Source organism: Borostomias antarcticus (assembly GCF_949987555.1).
Source record: "Borostomias antarcticus genome assembly, chromosome: 18".
Lineage (NCBI taxonomy): Eukaryota > Metazoa > Chordata > Actinopteri > Stomiiformes > Stomiidae > Borostomias > Borostomias antarcticus.
In genome coordinates, this window is record NC_140251.1 from 23906010 (window position 1) to 23921822 (window position 15813).

The 15813-nt window shown below is 45.2% G+C and overlaps 1 protein-coding gene across 1 annotated transcript in view; it reads left to right on the forward strand.

Annotated features, from left to right (window-relative positions):
* The window catches only part of cadps2 (Ca++-dependent secretion activator 2), a 404172-nt gene that overhangs the window by 292218 nt on the left and 96141 nt on the right, over positions 1-15813 (forward strand). The window contains exon 18 of the mRNA XM_084453028.1: positions 5185-5341. Within this exon, the coding sequence (XP_084309154.1) occupies positions 5185-5341 (157 nt within the window). The remainder of the gene's footprint in view (positions 1-5184; positions 5342-15813) is intronic.

The window sequence follows — 15813 nt, forward strand, 5'->3', positions numbered from 1 at the left end:
AATTTTGGCCCACTGTGTATTTGAGTTTGACACCCCTGGTCTAGATGGAAATAGGGGTCCAGACGTACCCCCCCGGATTTTTTTATGCCACCTGATTTTTCTTTATCCTTAGTGTCTATTTTCAGAATCTGCCAGGTAACAAGCTGAAATAATGTCCAAAAGGCTTCATTTGTATCCCTTTATTGCACCTAACCCAAACCCAAAAAATCTAAATATGATATAGAAAGTGGCATAACTTTTGAAGTAAACAACATACAGAGACAAAATAATAAAATTTTCCATACAATTCTGACGCCAGGTCATCATCATCATCATCATCTTCATCCGCTTATCCAGGGTCGGGTCGCGGAGGAAGCAGCTCCAGCAGGGGGCCCCAGACATCCCTTTCCCTAGCAGCATCAACCACCTCTGCCTGGGGAATCTTTAGCCGCTCACAGGCCAGTACGGAGATGTAGTCCCGCCACCTAGTCCTGGGTCTACCCCACGGCCTCCTCCCAGCCGGACACGCCTGGAACACCTCCCTAGGGAGGCGCCCAGGAGGCATCCTCACTAGATGCCCGAACCACCTCAACTGGCTCCTTTCGACGCAAAGGAGCAGCGGCTCTACTCCGAGTCTCTCCCGGATGACTGAACTTCTCACCCGATCTCTCAGGGAGACCCCAGCCACCCTCCGGAGAAAACTCATTTCGGCCGCTTGTATCCGTGATCTTGTTCTTTCGGTCATGACCCATCCTTCATGACCATAGGTGAGGGTAGGGACGAAGATAGACCGGTAGATCGAGAGCTTTGCCTTTTGGCTCAGCTCTCTTTTCGTCACAACAGTGCGGTAAAGCGACTGCAGAACCGCACCAGCTGCTCCGATTCTCCGGCCAAACTCCCTCTCCATGGTTCCCTCTCTCGTGAACAAGACCCCCAGATACTTGAACTCCTTCACTTGGGGTAAGGACTCATTTCCTACTCGGAGCGGACAGGCCACCGGTTTCCTGCTGAGAACCATGGCCTCAGATTTAGAAGTGCTTATTCTCATCCCAGCCGCTTCACACTAAGTTGCGAACCTATCCAGAGAGTGCTGGAGGTCGCAGGCAGCTGATGCCATCAGGACCACATCATCTGCAAAAAGCAGTGACGTGATCCCCAGCTCACCGAACTGCAAACCCACCTCCCCCTGGCTACGCCTCGATATCCTGTCCATGAAAATCACAAACAGGATTGGTGACAAAGCGCAGCACTGGCGGAGGCCAACACCCACCGGAAAGGAAGACGACTTACTGCCGAGGACCCGGACACAGCTCTCGCTCTGGGTGTACAGGGATTGGATGGCCCTAAGTAGGGACCCCCTCACCCCATACTCCCGCATAACCCTCCACAAGACCTCTCGAGGGACCCGGTCGTAAGCCTTCTCCAAGTCCACAAAACACATGTAGACAGGTTGGGCAAACTCCCAAGCCCCCTCCAAGATCCTTGCGAGAGTGAAGAGCTGGTCGGTAGTTCCACGACCAGGACGAAATCTGCATTGTTCCTCTTCGATCTGAGGTTCGACTATCGGCCGGACCCTCCTTTCCAGCACCTTGGAGTAAACTTTCCCTGGGAGGCTGAGTAATGTGATGCCTCTATAATTCGCACACACCCTCTGGTCCCCTTTTTTGAATATTGGGACCACCACCCCAGTCTGCCACTCCTTCGGCACTGACCCAGACTTCCACGCAATGTTACAGAGGCGTGTCAACCAAGACAGCCCCTCTACACCCAGCGCCTTCAGCATTTCTGGACGGATCTCATCAGTCCCTGGGGCTCTGCCACTGTGGAGTTGTTTGACTACCTCAGTGACCTCCTCCAAGGACATTGACGACCCCCCATCATCTTCCGGCTCTGCCTCGATCGTAGAGGGTGGATTAGTCGGGTTCAGGAGTTCCTCAAAGTGCTCCTTCCAACGCTCAACAACCTCCTCAGTTGAGGTCAGCAGTGTCCCCTCCTTGCTGTATACAGCTTGGATGGTCCCCCGCTTTCCCTTCCTGAGGTGTCTGATGGTCTTCCAGAAACACTTTGGTGCCGACCGAAAGTCCTTCTCCATGGTTTCTCCGAACTCCTCCCACACCCGCTGCTTTGCCTTGGTCACGGCCGAAGCCGCAGCCCTCCGGGCCAGTCGATACCCTGCAACTGTTTCTGGGGTCTCCCGGGCTAACATAACCCGGAAGGCCTCCTTCAGTCGGTTGGCTTCCCTCACCACCGCTGTCCACCACGGTGTCCGAGGGTTACCGCCCCTTGAGGTACCTATGGCCCTCAGGCCACAGCTCCCAGCCGCAGCTTCAGCAATGGAGGCTTTGAACACCGACCACTCATGCTCGATGTCCCCAACCTCCACAGGGATGCCTGAGAAGCTCCGCCGGAGGTGGCAATTGAAATCTGTCCGGACAGGCTCTTCCTCCAGACGTTCCCAGTTCACCCTCACTACACGCTTGGGTTTTCCAGGTCTGTCCAGAAGTTTCCCCCGCCATCGAAACCAGCTCACCACCAGATGACGCCAGGTGTTAAATGGAATGGTTATTTTCGACATTTGACAACATATTGGCTCTATTTCCGGACCAAAACAGCAAGAAAATGGCCAAAAATGTGTGTATGACCAACTATCTTTTCATTTTCTAAAGCGCATAGGGTGCATTTTTTCACCACCTGTTATTTCTTCATCATTCAAGTGTCTATTTTAAGATTATATTGGGTACCAATATATGTTGTTGCTTGGCAACCCATTTGTTAGGGGAACTATTTTGCTCGGCGGAATTGAGGGAATGATGCTTCATTTTGAATAAATGTTAATATTTTACATTGCTGTGTGTCTATTTTACACTAATAGCTATAGTAACCGTTGTATAAAAGCAATAAACCACTTGAGGCCGTGTGTTATAGTGATTTTATAACAGCTAGGGGGGTTTTAGGCACTCCGCTTCACGTCGTGCCTAACAACGCCCCCTAGCTGTTATAAAATCACTATAACACACGGCCTCTCGTGGTTTATTGCTTAATTATATTATAAAAATAAAAAATAATTTCATGTTACTGCCCAAAAATGTAGTTTGTAAATTGAGTAGTTAAACTACAAAAAAATGACCCAAAAAGTACTTGAAATACTTCACGCAGCACAAAATATGAATGGAGTTTAACTACCAGCAAGTTACAGCAAAATGTAGTTAAGCTATGTAGTTCAACTACATGTAGTTTCAGTCTCCCAACACTGCCTGGCGCTGACCATGGTATCCTACAGTTTGCTCAGATGAGCTGGTGAAACCACATGTTCTGCTGTCCTCTCCAAATGAACGAGTTGGCTATGACCTGGCGCGAGCCACGCAAATCTAAATTGAAGAAAATTTCACGCTATCGCAAATTCGCCCAAAATAAAGATGATTATGATACAATTAAATGATGTAATGGCAGTGAATACTAATGAATACTAAAGAATAATCAGTGTAATCAGCCCTGCGTGACCCCCAGACGTTTGCAAACATAAGCAAACAGTCTTGAAAAAGTGGGCGGGCACAGAAAAATGTGGAACTAGAAATTGTAGTTCTGAGCAGAAAGGACCAAATCTCTACATTTTACATCATTTATAGAGTTTTTTGGTTTTTAGAAAATGTGAAAAATAGCCCTAGGAAACACCGAGGGAAGGAAAAACACAATTGTAACATACTGCACATTTTGGAATGATACAAAGGTGTGCCCCTTTAATGGATATGCTGTGTAGTATGCATATTTCCAGACCAATTTCATTTTGGTCTGTTATCGAGAGTAGAAACAATCCAGCACTCACGGACGTATCACAACAAATTATTTTATTCTTTTCAAATATCAAAGGCAGCAGTGACAACAGACGCTTGGGCCTCGGGGCTTTCCTCAGCGCCGTGCCTGGCCAGGCAGGAAGCACTCTCACACAGAGATGCCCAGATGTGAGCCTTGAACTGCCCGTGGACAAATACAATACAATATTAAAAACAGGTACATATTTAACAAATAGAAGCAGTCGGTAAGATACGATTTAAAAAATAAGCAATATCAGTCTGTAAATAGCAATCATCTGCATTACGTCACAAAAAGGTATCCATCATGGGGTTACCAGAAGGTGTGCATGTAGGTATTTAAAGAGGTCAGTTTAAAATGCAAGAGTGCTTATATGAACCCATAGGGGAGGAATAATCAACATCTAAAAAGGTGTAAGACCTTAAACAGCAATCAAACATTATCCAATACCTATTGATAGCAAGAAGACATAACAACAATATTAATATATAAGAGGGGTGCATCGTATAGCAACAATCCTAATAAAATATCATCAACCCCTCTACAATGTCAATATCCAAGGGACCTTATACAATATCACATAATTTTAACAACATAGCATTAATACTAGCAATAGTAGCAAGACAACTTCCACATCTCAATATACATGTAGACTATAATAAACACCTGTAGCAAAGGGGTCTGCTTATAAGAAAGCTAAGCCTCTACATACATATATATTAAACACCACCATCATGCTTGATTTAAACCCCTAGGACATTCAGTTTGAAGGGTGTGTTTCCAAAAGGCTTCTCTTTGCAGGAGGGTTGTGTCTCTGTTTCCGACCCTGGAACCTCCAGGAACACACATCATGGCTGCAGCACTCACATGTCTCCCTACAGGAAACATCTCATCCTTATTTCTAATATCGCTTTTGTGCTCCAATATCCTGATCTTCAGTTCTCTTTTTGTTTTACCAACATAGCATAGACCACAAGGGCATTTCAACAGATATACAACATGTTTTGCATGAAAGTCTTCTCTTAATTGTCTATTATTGACTCAAAGCTCTCATTGATCTTGCCACTATGCCGTGGTGTTCTGTCCATTGTTCTCTCAAGGCCCTTCCATTCTCCTCCTCGCCAGCCGTGTGTGTGTGTGTGTGTGTGAGTGTGTGTGTGTGTGTGTGTGTGTGTGTGTGTGTGTCTGTCTGTGTTGGTTACATTCATGTGATTGCTCTGACTTGCCCAGGCCTCTTTGTTGTGTGTACCGCGCCGTCGCTGGTTACCCTGACTGTGTTATTGTCTGTGTGAAGTTGTGTGTGGCTCAGCAGAGCCCTCTGTACGGCTGCTGTGGTGATGTGCTGCCTCTGGCCTCATGTCAAGTGTTCCTCCATCTTGTCCTCTCTGTTCTCAGGCGTTCTCCTGGTGGCCGGAGGTGATGGCGGAGCACGCGGAGACCTTCCTGTCTCTGTTCACGGTGGACATGGACGCAGCCCTGCAGGCCCAGCTGCTGGACTCGTGGGACAGCTTTCCCTTATTCCAGCTTCTCAACAACTTCCTCCGAACAGATGGTGAGTCTCCTGTCTGCCATAGCCCTCCTTCCCCTCCACCACATCCCAGAACTTGACTTCCTCTCCCCGGGCAACGAGGGTTTCTCTCTCCTTCCTGCTTCTTTTGTTCCCCCACTTGTCTGGCTCTGACCTCCATCTTGTCCATCCCTATTTAAAGCATGGGTCACTGCACCTGCAGCCCTGATCTGTCTACAGAAACACGTCCCAGAGTTCCCAGTGCAACGTCCTCGGCACTGAGAGCGCTAATTAACGGCAACCGATGGCACGGAAAACAAGGGGAGGTTAATGGCGCTTGCGTCCTGGCGTGGGCAACAGCGTAATGAACATAGGTGTTGATGCCATGTGAGGAGAGGACAGGGCTGGTTCTGGTTCTGGGTGCGGAGCGAGCTGGAGACGTGTTTACCTGTCAGGGGTTGACCGCCCAGCTGTCTCCTGGAGTCCCGTGGAGAAGCACGTCTCACAGACAGGAGAGCATTAACACCACAGCAGACATCTGGCCCCACCAGCTGGCTCCTTCGCTCTATCAATAGGAACTTACTTGTTTCTAACTAATGTTCCATGTTTTTTTTCTCCACAAAATATAGTTTAGACATTATTTTCGAAAAGCCAGTCAGCTAGTTAACATGGAACATGGACTTCGACCTTAGTCTGTGACTGAAACATCTGTAAAACAATTGCTATAGAAATTAAAAGTGTACCACTGGTGCTATTTTGGATCGGACTGCACTTGCAGTAATGTGGTGTCACGCTAATTAGCTTCACAGTTATTGAAATGACTCATCCAATAGGCTGTTATTGCCACATATTTTCAAAGGTTTACCGTTTCATGTCTGCATGTATTATCAAACTCAACTAATACTTCAGTCTGTCTGGCTCACGGCTCACCTCCTCACTGTGTGGCTCTGTCACATAATCAGAAGCATCATTGAAGAAGCAACAGGCGCGACACAAACGCATGTCAGACAGACAGCCAGCCCAAGGGCATCATTCAGAATACAACTGTCTGGGTATTATAATATATTATATGTGCTGCTGTTGGCAAAAATAGTAGTTGTTTTTTTTATTTTGTTCTTCCTAATATTCTTTAATAATTGTGTAAGTTTCCCAACTGTCAAAATAGGGTTTGATTGTAAAGATAAACATAATTCGGAAATTATCTGGATAAAAATCTTGACCAAGAGAAAGGATCATTTATGTCATGATCATCATGACTAGTATTGCAAATGAGATCTCCTTGTTTGATAATGATGTCTGAAGTGAAAATGATAATGACGTCTCATAAGAGACGTAAGATGGAAGATATTTAAAGTGTGGATATTGTCCAGAGTGAAATTCCAACTTGTTAGTTTGGTTCCCTTTTTGACAAGTTTCTTAGCAGTAGACCTACAAGGTAAAATCTGTCTCATATTTTTAACTTCAACAGGATGTTTTATTAGTCAGGGTGTTTTATTAGGGGGTAGTCAGGGTGTTTTATTAGGGTGTAGTCAGGGTGTTTTATTAGTCAGGGTGTTTTATTAGGGGGTAGTCAGGGTGTTTTATTAGGGGGTAGTCAGGGTGTTTTATTAGTCAGGATGTTTTATTAGGGGGTAGTCAGGGTGTTTTATTAGGGGGTAGTCAGGGTGTTTTATTAGGGGGTAGTCAGGATGTTTTATTAGGGGGTAGTCAGGGTGTTTTATTAGTCAGGGTGTTTTATTAGGGGGTAGTCAGGGTGTTTTATTAGGGGGTAGTCAGGGTGTTTTATTAGGGGGTAGTCAGGGTGTTTTATTAGGGGGTAGTCAGGATGTTTTATTAGGGGGTAGTCAGGATGTTTTATTAGGGGGTAGTCAGGGTGTTTTATTAGTCAGGGTGTTTTATTAGGGGGTAGTCAGGGTGTTTTATTAGGGGGTAGTCAGGATGTTTTATTAGGGGGTAGTCAGGGTGTTTTATTAGGGGGTAGTCAGGGTGTTTTATTAGGGGGTAGTCAGGGTGTTTTATTAGGGGGTAGTCAGGGTGTTTTATTAGGGGGTAGTCAGGATGTTTTATTAGGGGGTAGTCAGGGTGTTTTATTAGGGGGTAGTCAGGATGTTTTATTAGGGGGTAGTCAGGGTGTTTTATTAGGGGGTAGTCAGGGTGTTTTATTAGGGGGTAGTCAGGGTGTTTTATTAGTCAGGGTGTTTTATTAGGGGGTAGTCAGGATGTTTTATTAGGGGGTAGTCAGGGTGTTTTATTAGTTAGGGTGTTTTATTAGGGGGTAGTCAGGGTGTTTTATTAGGGGGTAGTCAGGGTGTTTTATTAGGGGGTAGTCAGGATGTTTTATAAGGGGGTAGTCAGGGTGTTTTATTAGGGGGTTGTCAGGGTGTTTTATTAGGGGGTAGTCAGGGTGTTTTATTAGGGGGTAGTCAGGATGTTTTATTAGGGGGTAGTCAGGGTGTTTTATTAGGGGGTAGTCAGGGTGTTTTATTAGGGGGTAGTCAGGATGTTTTATTAGGGGGTATTCAGGGTGTTTTATTAGGGGGTAGTCAGGGTGTTTTATTAGGGGGTAGTCAGGGTGTTTTATTAGGGGGTAGTCAGGGTGTTTTATTAGGGGGTAGTCAGGATGTTTTATTAGGGGGTAGTCAGGGTGTTTTATTAGGGGGTAGTCAGGGTGTTTTATTAGGGGGTAGTCAGGGTGTTTTATTAGGGGGTAGTCAGGGTGTTTTATTAGGGGGTAGTCAGGGTGTTTTATTAGGGGGTAGTCAGGGTGTTTTATTAGGGGGTAGTCAGGGTGTTTTATTAGGGGGTAGTCAGGATGTTTTATTAGTCAGGGTGTTTTATTAGGGGGTAGTCAGGGTGTTTTATTAGGGGGTAGTCAGGGTGTTTTATTAGGGGGTAGTCAGGGTGTTTTATTAGGGGGTAGTCAGGGTGTTTTATTAGGGGGTAGTCAGGGTGTTTTATTAGGGGGTAGTCAGGGTGTTTTATTAGGGGGTAGTCAGGATGTTTTATTAGTCAGGGTGTTTTATTAGGGGGTAGTCAGGATGTTTTATTAGGGGGTAGTCAGGGTGTTTTATTAGGGGGTAGTCAGGGTGTTTTATTAGTCAGGGTGTTTTATTAGTCAGGGTGTTTTATTAGGGGGTAGTCAGGGTGTTTTATTAGGGGGTAGTCAGGGTGTTTTATTAGTCAGGGTGTTTTATTAGGGGGTAGTCAGGGTGTTTTATTAGTCAGGGTGTTTTATTAGGGGGTAGTCAGGGTGTTTTATTAGGGGGTAGTCAGGATGTTTTATAAGGGGGTAGTCAGGGTGTTTTATTAGGGGGTAGTCAGGGTGTTTTATTAGGGGGTATTCAGGGTGTTTTATTAGGGGGTAGTCAGGGTGTTTTATTAGGGGGTAGTCAGGGTGTTTTATTAGTCAGGGTGTTTTATTAGGGGGTAGTCAGGGTGTTTTATTAGGGGGTAGTCAGGGTGTTTTATTAGTCAGGGTGTTTTATTAGGGGGTATTCAGGGTGTTTTATTAGGGGGTAGTCAGGGTGTTTTATTAGGGGGTAGTCAGGGTGTTTTATTAGGGGGTAGTCAGGGTGTTTTATTAGGGGGTAGTCAGGGTGTTTTATTAGGGGGTAGTCAGGGTGTTTTATTAGGGGGTAGTCAGGGTGTTTTATTAGGGGGTAGTCAGGGTGTTTTATTAGGGGGTAGTCAGGGTGTTTTATTAGGGGGTAGTCAGGGTGTTTTATTAGGGGGTAGTCAGGGTGTTTTATAAGGGGGTAGTCAGGGTGTTTTATTAGGGGGTAGTCAGGGTGTTTTATTAGGGGGTAGTCAGGGTGTTTTATTAGGGGGTAGTCAGGGTGTTTTATTAGGGGGTAGTCAGGGTGTTTTATTAGGGGGTAGTCAGGGTGTTTTATTAGGGGGTAGTCAGGGTGTTTTATTAGGGGGTAGTCAGGGTGTTTTATTAGGGGGTAGTCAGGGTGTTTTATTAGGGGGTAGTCAGGATGTTTTATTAGGGGGTAGTCAGGGTGTTTTATTAGGGGGTAGTCAGGATGTTTTATTAGGGGGTAGTCAGGGTGTTTTATTAGGGGGTAGTCAGGGTGTTTTATTAGGGGGTAGTCAGGGTGTTTTATTAGGGGGTAGTCAGGGTGTTTTATTAGGGGGTAGTCAGGGTGTTTTATTAGGGGGTAGTCAGGGTGTTTTATAAGGGGGTAGTCAGGGTGTTTTATTAGGGGGTAGTCAGGGTGTTTTATTAGGGGGTAGTCAGGGTGTTTTATTAGGGGGTAGTCAGGGTGTTTTATTAGGGGGTAGTCAGGGTGTTTTATTAGGGGGTAGTCAGGGTGTTTTATTAGGGGGTAGTCAGGGTGTTTTATTAGGGGGTAGTCAGGGTGTTTTATTAGGGGGTAGTCAGGGTGTTTTATTAGGGGGTAGTCAGGATGTTTTATTAGGGGGTAGTCAGGGTGTTTTATTAGGGGGTAGTCAGGATGTTTTATTAGGGGGTAGTCAGGGTGTTTTATTAGGGGGTAGTCAGGGTGTTTTATTAGGGGGTAGTCAGGGTGTTTTATTAGTCAGGGTGTTTTATTAGGGGGTAGTCAGGGTGTTTTATTAGGGGGTAGTCAGGGTGTTTTATTAGGGGGTAGTCAGGGTGTTTTATTAGGGGGTAGTCAGGATGTTTTATAAGGGGGTAGTCAGGGTGTTTTATTAGGGGGTAGTCAGGGTGTTTTATTAGGGGGTAGTCAGGATGTTTTATTAGGGGGTAGTCAGGGTGTTTTATTAGGGGGTAGTCAGGGTGTTTTATTAGGGGGTAGTCAGGGTGTTTTATTAGGGGGTAGTCAGGATGTTTTATTAGGGGGTAGTCAGGGTGTTTTATTAGGGGGTAGTCAGGATGTTTTATAAGGGGGTAGTCAGGGTGTTTTATTAGGGGGTAATCAGGGTGTTTTATTAGGGGGTAGTCAGTGTGTTTTATTAGGGGGTAGTCAGGATGTTTTATTAGGGGGTAGTCAGGGTGTTTTATTAGGGGGTAGTCAGGGTGTTTTATTAGTCAGGGTGTTTTATTAGGGGGTATTCAGGGTGTTTTATTAGGGGGTAGTCAGGGTGTTTTATTAGGGGGTAGTCAGGGTGTTTTATTAGGGGGTAGTCAGGGTGTTTTATTAGGGGGTAGTCAGGGTGTTTTATTAGGGGGTAGTCAGGGTGTTTTATTAGGGGGTAGTCAGGGTGTTTTATTAGGGGGTAGTCAGGGTGTTTTATTAGGGGGTAGTCAGGGTGTTTTATTAGGGGGTAGTCAGGGTGTTTTATTAGGGGGTAGTCAGGATGTTTTATTAGGGGGTAGTCAGGATGTTTTATAAGGGGGTAGTCAGGGTGTTTTATTAGGGGGTAGTCAGGGTGTTTTATTAGGGGGTAGTCAGGATGTTTTATTAGGGGGTAGTCAGGGTGTTTTATTAGGGGGTAGTCAGGGTGTTTTATTAGGGGGTAGTCAGGGTGTTTTATTAGGGGGTAGTCAGGATGTTTTATTAGGGGGTAGTCAGGGTGTTTTATTAGGGGGTAGTCAGGGTGTTTTATTAGTCAGGGTGTTTTATTAGGGGGTAGTCAGGGTGTTTTATTAGGGGGTAGTCAGGGTGTTTTATTAGGGGGTAGTCAGGGTGTTTTATTAGGGGGTAGTCAGGGTGTTTTATTAGGGGGTAGTCAGGGTGTTTTATTAGGGGGTAGTCAGGGTGTTTTATTAGGGGGTAGTCAGGGTGTTTTATAAGGGGGTAGTCAGGGTGTTTTATTAGGGGGTAGTCAGGGTGTTTTATTAGGGGGTAGTCAGGGTGTTTTATTAGGGGGTAGTCAGGGTGTTTTATTAGGGGGTAGTCAGGGTGTTTTATTAGGGGGTAGTCAGGGTGTTTTATTAGGGGGTAGTCAGGGTGTTTTATTAGGGGGTAGTCAGGGTGTTTTATTAGGGGGTAGTCAGGGTGTTTTATTAGGGGGTAGTCAGGGTGTTTTATTAGGGGGTAGTCAGGATGTTTTATTAGGGGGTAGTCAGGGTGTTTTATTAGGGGGTAGTCAGGATGTTTTATTAGGGGGTAGTCAGGGTGTTTTATTAGGGGGTAGTCAGGGTGTTTTATTAGGGGGTAGTCAGGGTGTTTTATTAGTCAGGGTGTTTTATTAGGGGGTAGTCAGGGTGTTTTATTAGGGGGTAGTCAGGGTGTTTTATTAGGGGGTAGTCAGGATGTTTTATAAGGGGGTAGTCAGGGTGTTTTATTAGGGGGTAGTCAGGGTGTTTTATTAGGGGGTAGTCAGGATGTTTTATTAGGGGGTAGTCAGGGTGTTTTATTAGGGGGTAGTCAGGGTGTTTTATTAGGGGGTAGTCAGGGTGTTTTATTAGGGGGTAGTCAGGATGTTTTATTAGGGGGTAGTCAGGGTGTTTTATTAGGGGGTAGTCAGGATGTTTTATAAGGGGGTAGTCAGGGTGTTTTATTAGGGGGTAGTCAGGGTGTTTTATTAGGGGGTAGTCAGGGTGTTTTATTAGTCAGGGTGTTTTATTAGGGGGTATTCAGGGTGTTTTATTAGGGGGTAGTCAGGGTGTTTTATTAGGGGGTAGTCAGGGTGTTTTATTAGGGGGTAGTCAGGGTGTTTTATTAGGGGGTAGTCAGGGTGTTTTATTAGGGGGTAGTCAGGGTGTTTTATTAGGGGGTAGTCAGGGTGTTTTATTAGGGGGTAGTCAGGGTGTTTTATTAGGGGGTAGTCAGGATGTTTTATTAGGGGGTAGTCAGGATGTTTTATAAGGGGGTAGTCAGGGTGTTTTATTAGGGGGTAGTCAGGGTGTTTTATTAGGGGGTAGTCAGGATGTTTTATTAGGGGGTAGTCAGGGTGTTTTATTAGGGGGTAGTCAGGGTGTTTTATTAGGGGGTAGTCAGGGTGTTTTATTAGGGGGTAGTCAGGGTGTTTTATTAGGGGGTAGTCAGGATGTTTTATTAGGGGGTAGTCAGGGTGTTTTATTAGGGGGTAGTCAGGGTGTTTTATTAGTCAGGGTGTTTTATTAGGGGGTAGTCAGGGTGTTTTATTAGGGGGTAGTCAGGGTGTTTTATTAGGGGGTAGTCAGGGTGTTTTATTAGGGGGTAGTCAGGGTGTTTTATTAGGGGGTAGTCAGGGTGTTTTATTAGGGGGTAGTCAGGGTGTTTTATTAGGGGGTAGTCAGGGTGTTTTATAAGGGGGTAGTCAGGGTGTTTTATTAGGGGGTAGTCAGGGTGTTTTATTAGGGGGTAGTCAGGGTGTTTTATTAGGGGGTAGTCAGGGTGTTTTATTAGGGGGTAGTCAGGGTGTTTTATTAGGGGGTAGTCAGGGTGTTTTATTAGGGGGTAGTCAGGGTGTTTTATTAGGGGGTAGTCAGGGTGTTTTATTAGGGGGTAGTCAGGGTGTTTTATTAGGGGGTAGTCAGGGTGTTTTATTAGGGGGTAGTCAGGATGTTTTATTAGGGGGTAGTCAGGGTGTTTTATTAGGGGGTAGTCAGGATGTTTTATTAGGGGGTAGTCAGGGTGTTTTATTAGGGGGTAGTCAGGGTGTTTTATTAGGGGGTAGTCAGGGTGTTTTATTAGTCAGGGTGTTTTATTAGGGGGTAGTCAGGGTGTTTTATTAGGGGGTAGTCAGGGTGTTTTATTAGGGGGTTGTCAGGATGTTTTATAAGGGGGTAGTCAGGGTGTTTTATTAGGGGGTAGTCAGGGTGTTTTATTAGGGGGTAGTCAGGATGTTTTATTAGGGGGTAGTCAGGGTGTTTTATTACGGGGTAGTCAGGGTGTTTTATTAGGGGGTAGTCAGGGTGTTTTATTAGGGGGTAGTCAGGATGTTTTATTAGGGGGTAGTCAGGGTGTTTTATTAGGGGGTAGTCAGGATGTTTTATAAGGGGGTAGTCAGGGTGTTTTATTAGGGGGTAGTCAGGGTGTTTTATTAGGGGGTAGTCAGGGTGTTTTATTAGGGGGTAGTCAGGGTGTTTTATTAGTCAGGGTGTTTTATTAGGGGGTATTCAGGGTGTTTTATTAGGGGGTAGTCAGGGTGTTTTATTAGGGGGTAGTCAGGGTGTTTTATTAGGGGGTAGTCAGGGTGTTTTATTAGGGGGTAGTCAGGGTGTTTTATTAGGGGGTAGTCAGGGTGTTTTATTAGGGGGTAGTCAGGGTGTTTTATTAGGGGGTAGTCAGGGTGTTTTATTAGGGGGTAGTCAGGGTGTTTTATTAGGGGGTAGTCAGGATGTTTTATTAGGGGGTAGTCAGGATGTTTTATAAGGGGGTAGTCAGGGTGTTTTATTAGGGGGTAGTCAGGGTGTTTTATTAGGGGGTAGTCAGGATGTTTTATTAGGGGGTAGTCAGGGTGTTTTATTAGGGGGTAGTCAGGGTGTTTTATTAGGGGGTAGTCAGGGTGTTTTATTAGGGGGTAGTCAGGATGTTTTATTAGGGGGTAGTCAGGGTGTTTTATTAGGGGGTAGTCAGGGTGTTTTATTAGGGGGTAGTCAGGGTGTTTTATTAGGGGGTAGTCAGGATGTTTTATTAGGGGGTAGTCAGGGTGTTTTATTAGGGGGTAGTCAGGATGTTTTATTAGGGGGTAGTCAGGGTGTTTTATTAGGGGGTAGTCAGGGTGTTTTATTAGTCAGGGTGTTTTATTAGGGGGTAGTCAGGGTGTTTTATTAGGGGGTAGTCAGGGTGTTTTATTAGGGGGTAGTCAGGGTGTTTTATTAGGGGGTAGTCAGGGTGTTTTATTAGGGGGTAGTCAGGGTGTTTTATTAGTCAGGGTGTTTTATTAGGGGGTAGTCAGGGTGTTTTATTAGGGGGTAGTCAGGGTGTTTTATTAGGGGGTAGTCAGGGTGTTTTATTAGGGGGTAGTCAGGGTGTTTTATTAGTCAGGGTGTTTTATTAGGGGGTAGTCAGGGTGTTTTATTAGGGGGTAGTCAGGGTGTTTTATTAGGGGGTAGTCAGGGTGTTTTATTAGGGGGTAGTCAGGGTGTTTTATTAGGGGGTAGTCAGGGTGTTTTATTAGTCAGGGTGTTTTATTAGGGGGTAGTCAGGGTGTTTTATTAGGGGGTAGTCAGGGTGTTTTATTAGGGGGTAGTCAGGGTGTTTTATTAGGGGGTAGTCAGGGTGTTTTATTAGTCAGGGTGTTTTATTAGGGGGTAGTCAGGGTGTTTTATTAGGGGGTAGTCAGGGTGTTTTATTAGGGGGTATTCAGGGTGTTTTATTAGGGGGTAGTCAGGGTGTTTTATTAGGGGGTAGTCAGGGTGTTTTATTAGGGGGTAGTCAGGATGTTTTATTAGGGGGTAGTCAGGGTGTTTTATTAGGGGGTAGTCAGGGTGTTTTATTAGGGGGTAGTCAGGGTGTTTTATTAGGGGGTAGTCAGGGTGTTTTATTAGTCAGGATGTTTTATTAGGGGGTAGTCAGGGTGTTTTATTAGGGGGTAGTCAGGGTGTTTTATTAGGGGGTAGTCAGGGTGTTTTATTAGTCAGGATGTTTTATTAGTCAGGGTGTTTTATTAGGGGGTAGTCAGGGTGTTTTATTAGTCAGGGTGTTTTATTAGTCAGGGTGTTTTATTAGGGGGTAGTCAGGGTGTTTTATTAGGGGGTAGTCAGGGTGTTTTATTAGTCAGGGTGTTTTATTAGTCAGGGTGTTTTATTAGGGGGTAGTCAGGGTGTTTTATTAGGGGGTAGTCAGGGTGTTTTATTAGTCAGGGTGTTTTATTAGGGGGTAGTCAGGGTGTTTTATTAGTCAGGATGTTTTATTAGTCAGGGTGTTTTATTAGGGGGTAGTCAGGGTGTTTTATTAGGGGGTAGTCAGGGTGTTTTATTAGTCAGGGTGTTTTATTAGGGGGTAGTCAGGGTGTTTTATTAGGGGGTAGTCAGGGTGTTTTATTAGGGGGTAGTCAGGGTGTTTTATTAGGGGGTAGTCAGGGTGTTTTATTAGTCAGGGTGTTTTATTAGGGGGTAGTCAGGATGTTTTATTAGGGGGTAGTCAGGGTGTTTTATTAGGGGGTAGTCAGGGTGTTTTATTAGTCAGGATGTTTTATTAGGGGGTAGTCAGGGTGTTTTATTAGGGGGTAGTCAGGGTGTTTTATTAGGGGGTAGTCAGGGTGTTTTATTAGGGGGTAGTCAGGGTGTTTTATTAGGGGGTAGTCAGGGTGTTTTATTAGGGGGTAGTCAGGGTGTTTTATTAGGGGGTAGTCAGGGTGTTTTATTAGGGGGTAGTCAGGGTGTTTTATTAGTCAGGGTGTTTTATTAGGGGGTAGTCAGGATGTTTTATTAGGGGGTAGTCAGGATGTTTTATTAGGGGGTAGTCAGGGTGTTTTATTAGGGGGTAGTCAGGGTGTTTTATTAGGGGGTAGTCAGGGTGTTTTATTAGGGGGTATTCAGGGTGTTTTATTAGGGGGTAGTCAGGGTGTTTTATTAGGGGGTAGTCAGGATGTTTTATTAGGGGGTAGTCAGGGTGTTTTATTAGTCAGGGTGTTTTATTCGGGGGTAGTCAGGGTGTTTTATTAGGGGGTAGTCAGGGTGTTTTATTAGGGGGTAGTCAGGGTGTTTTATTAGG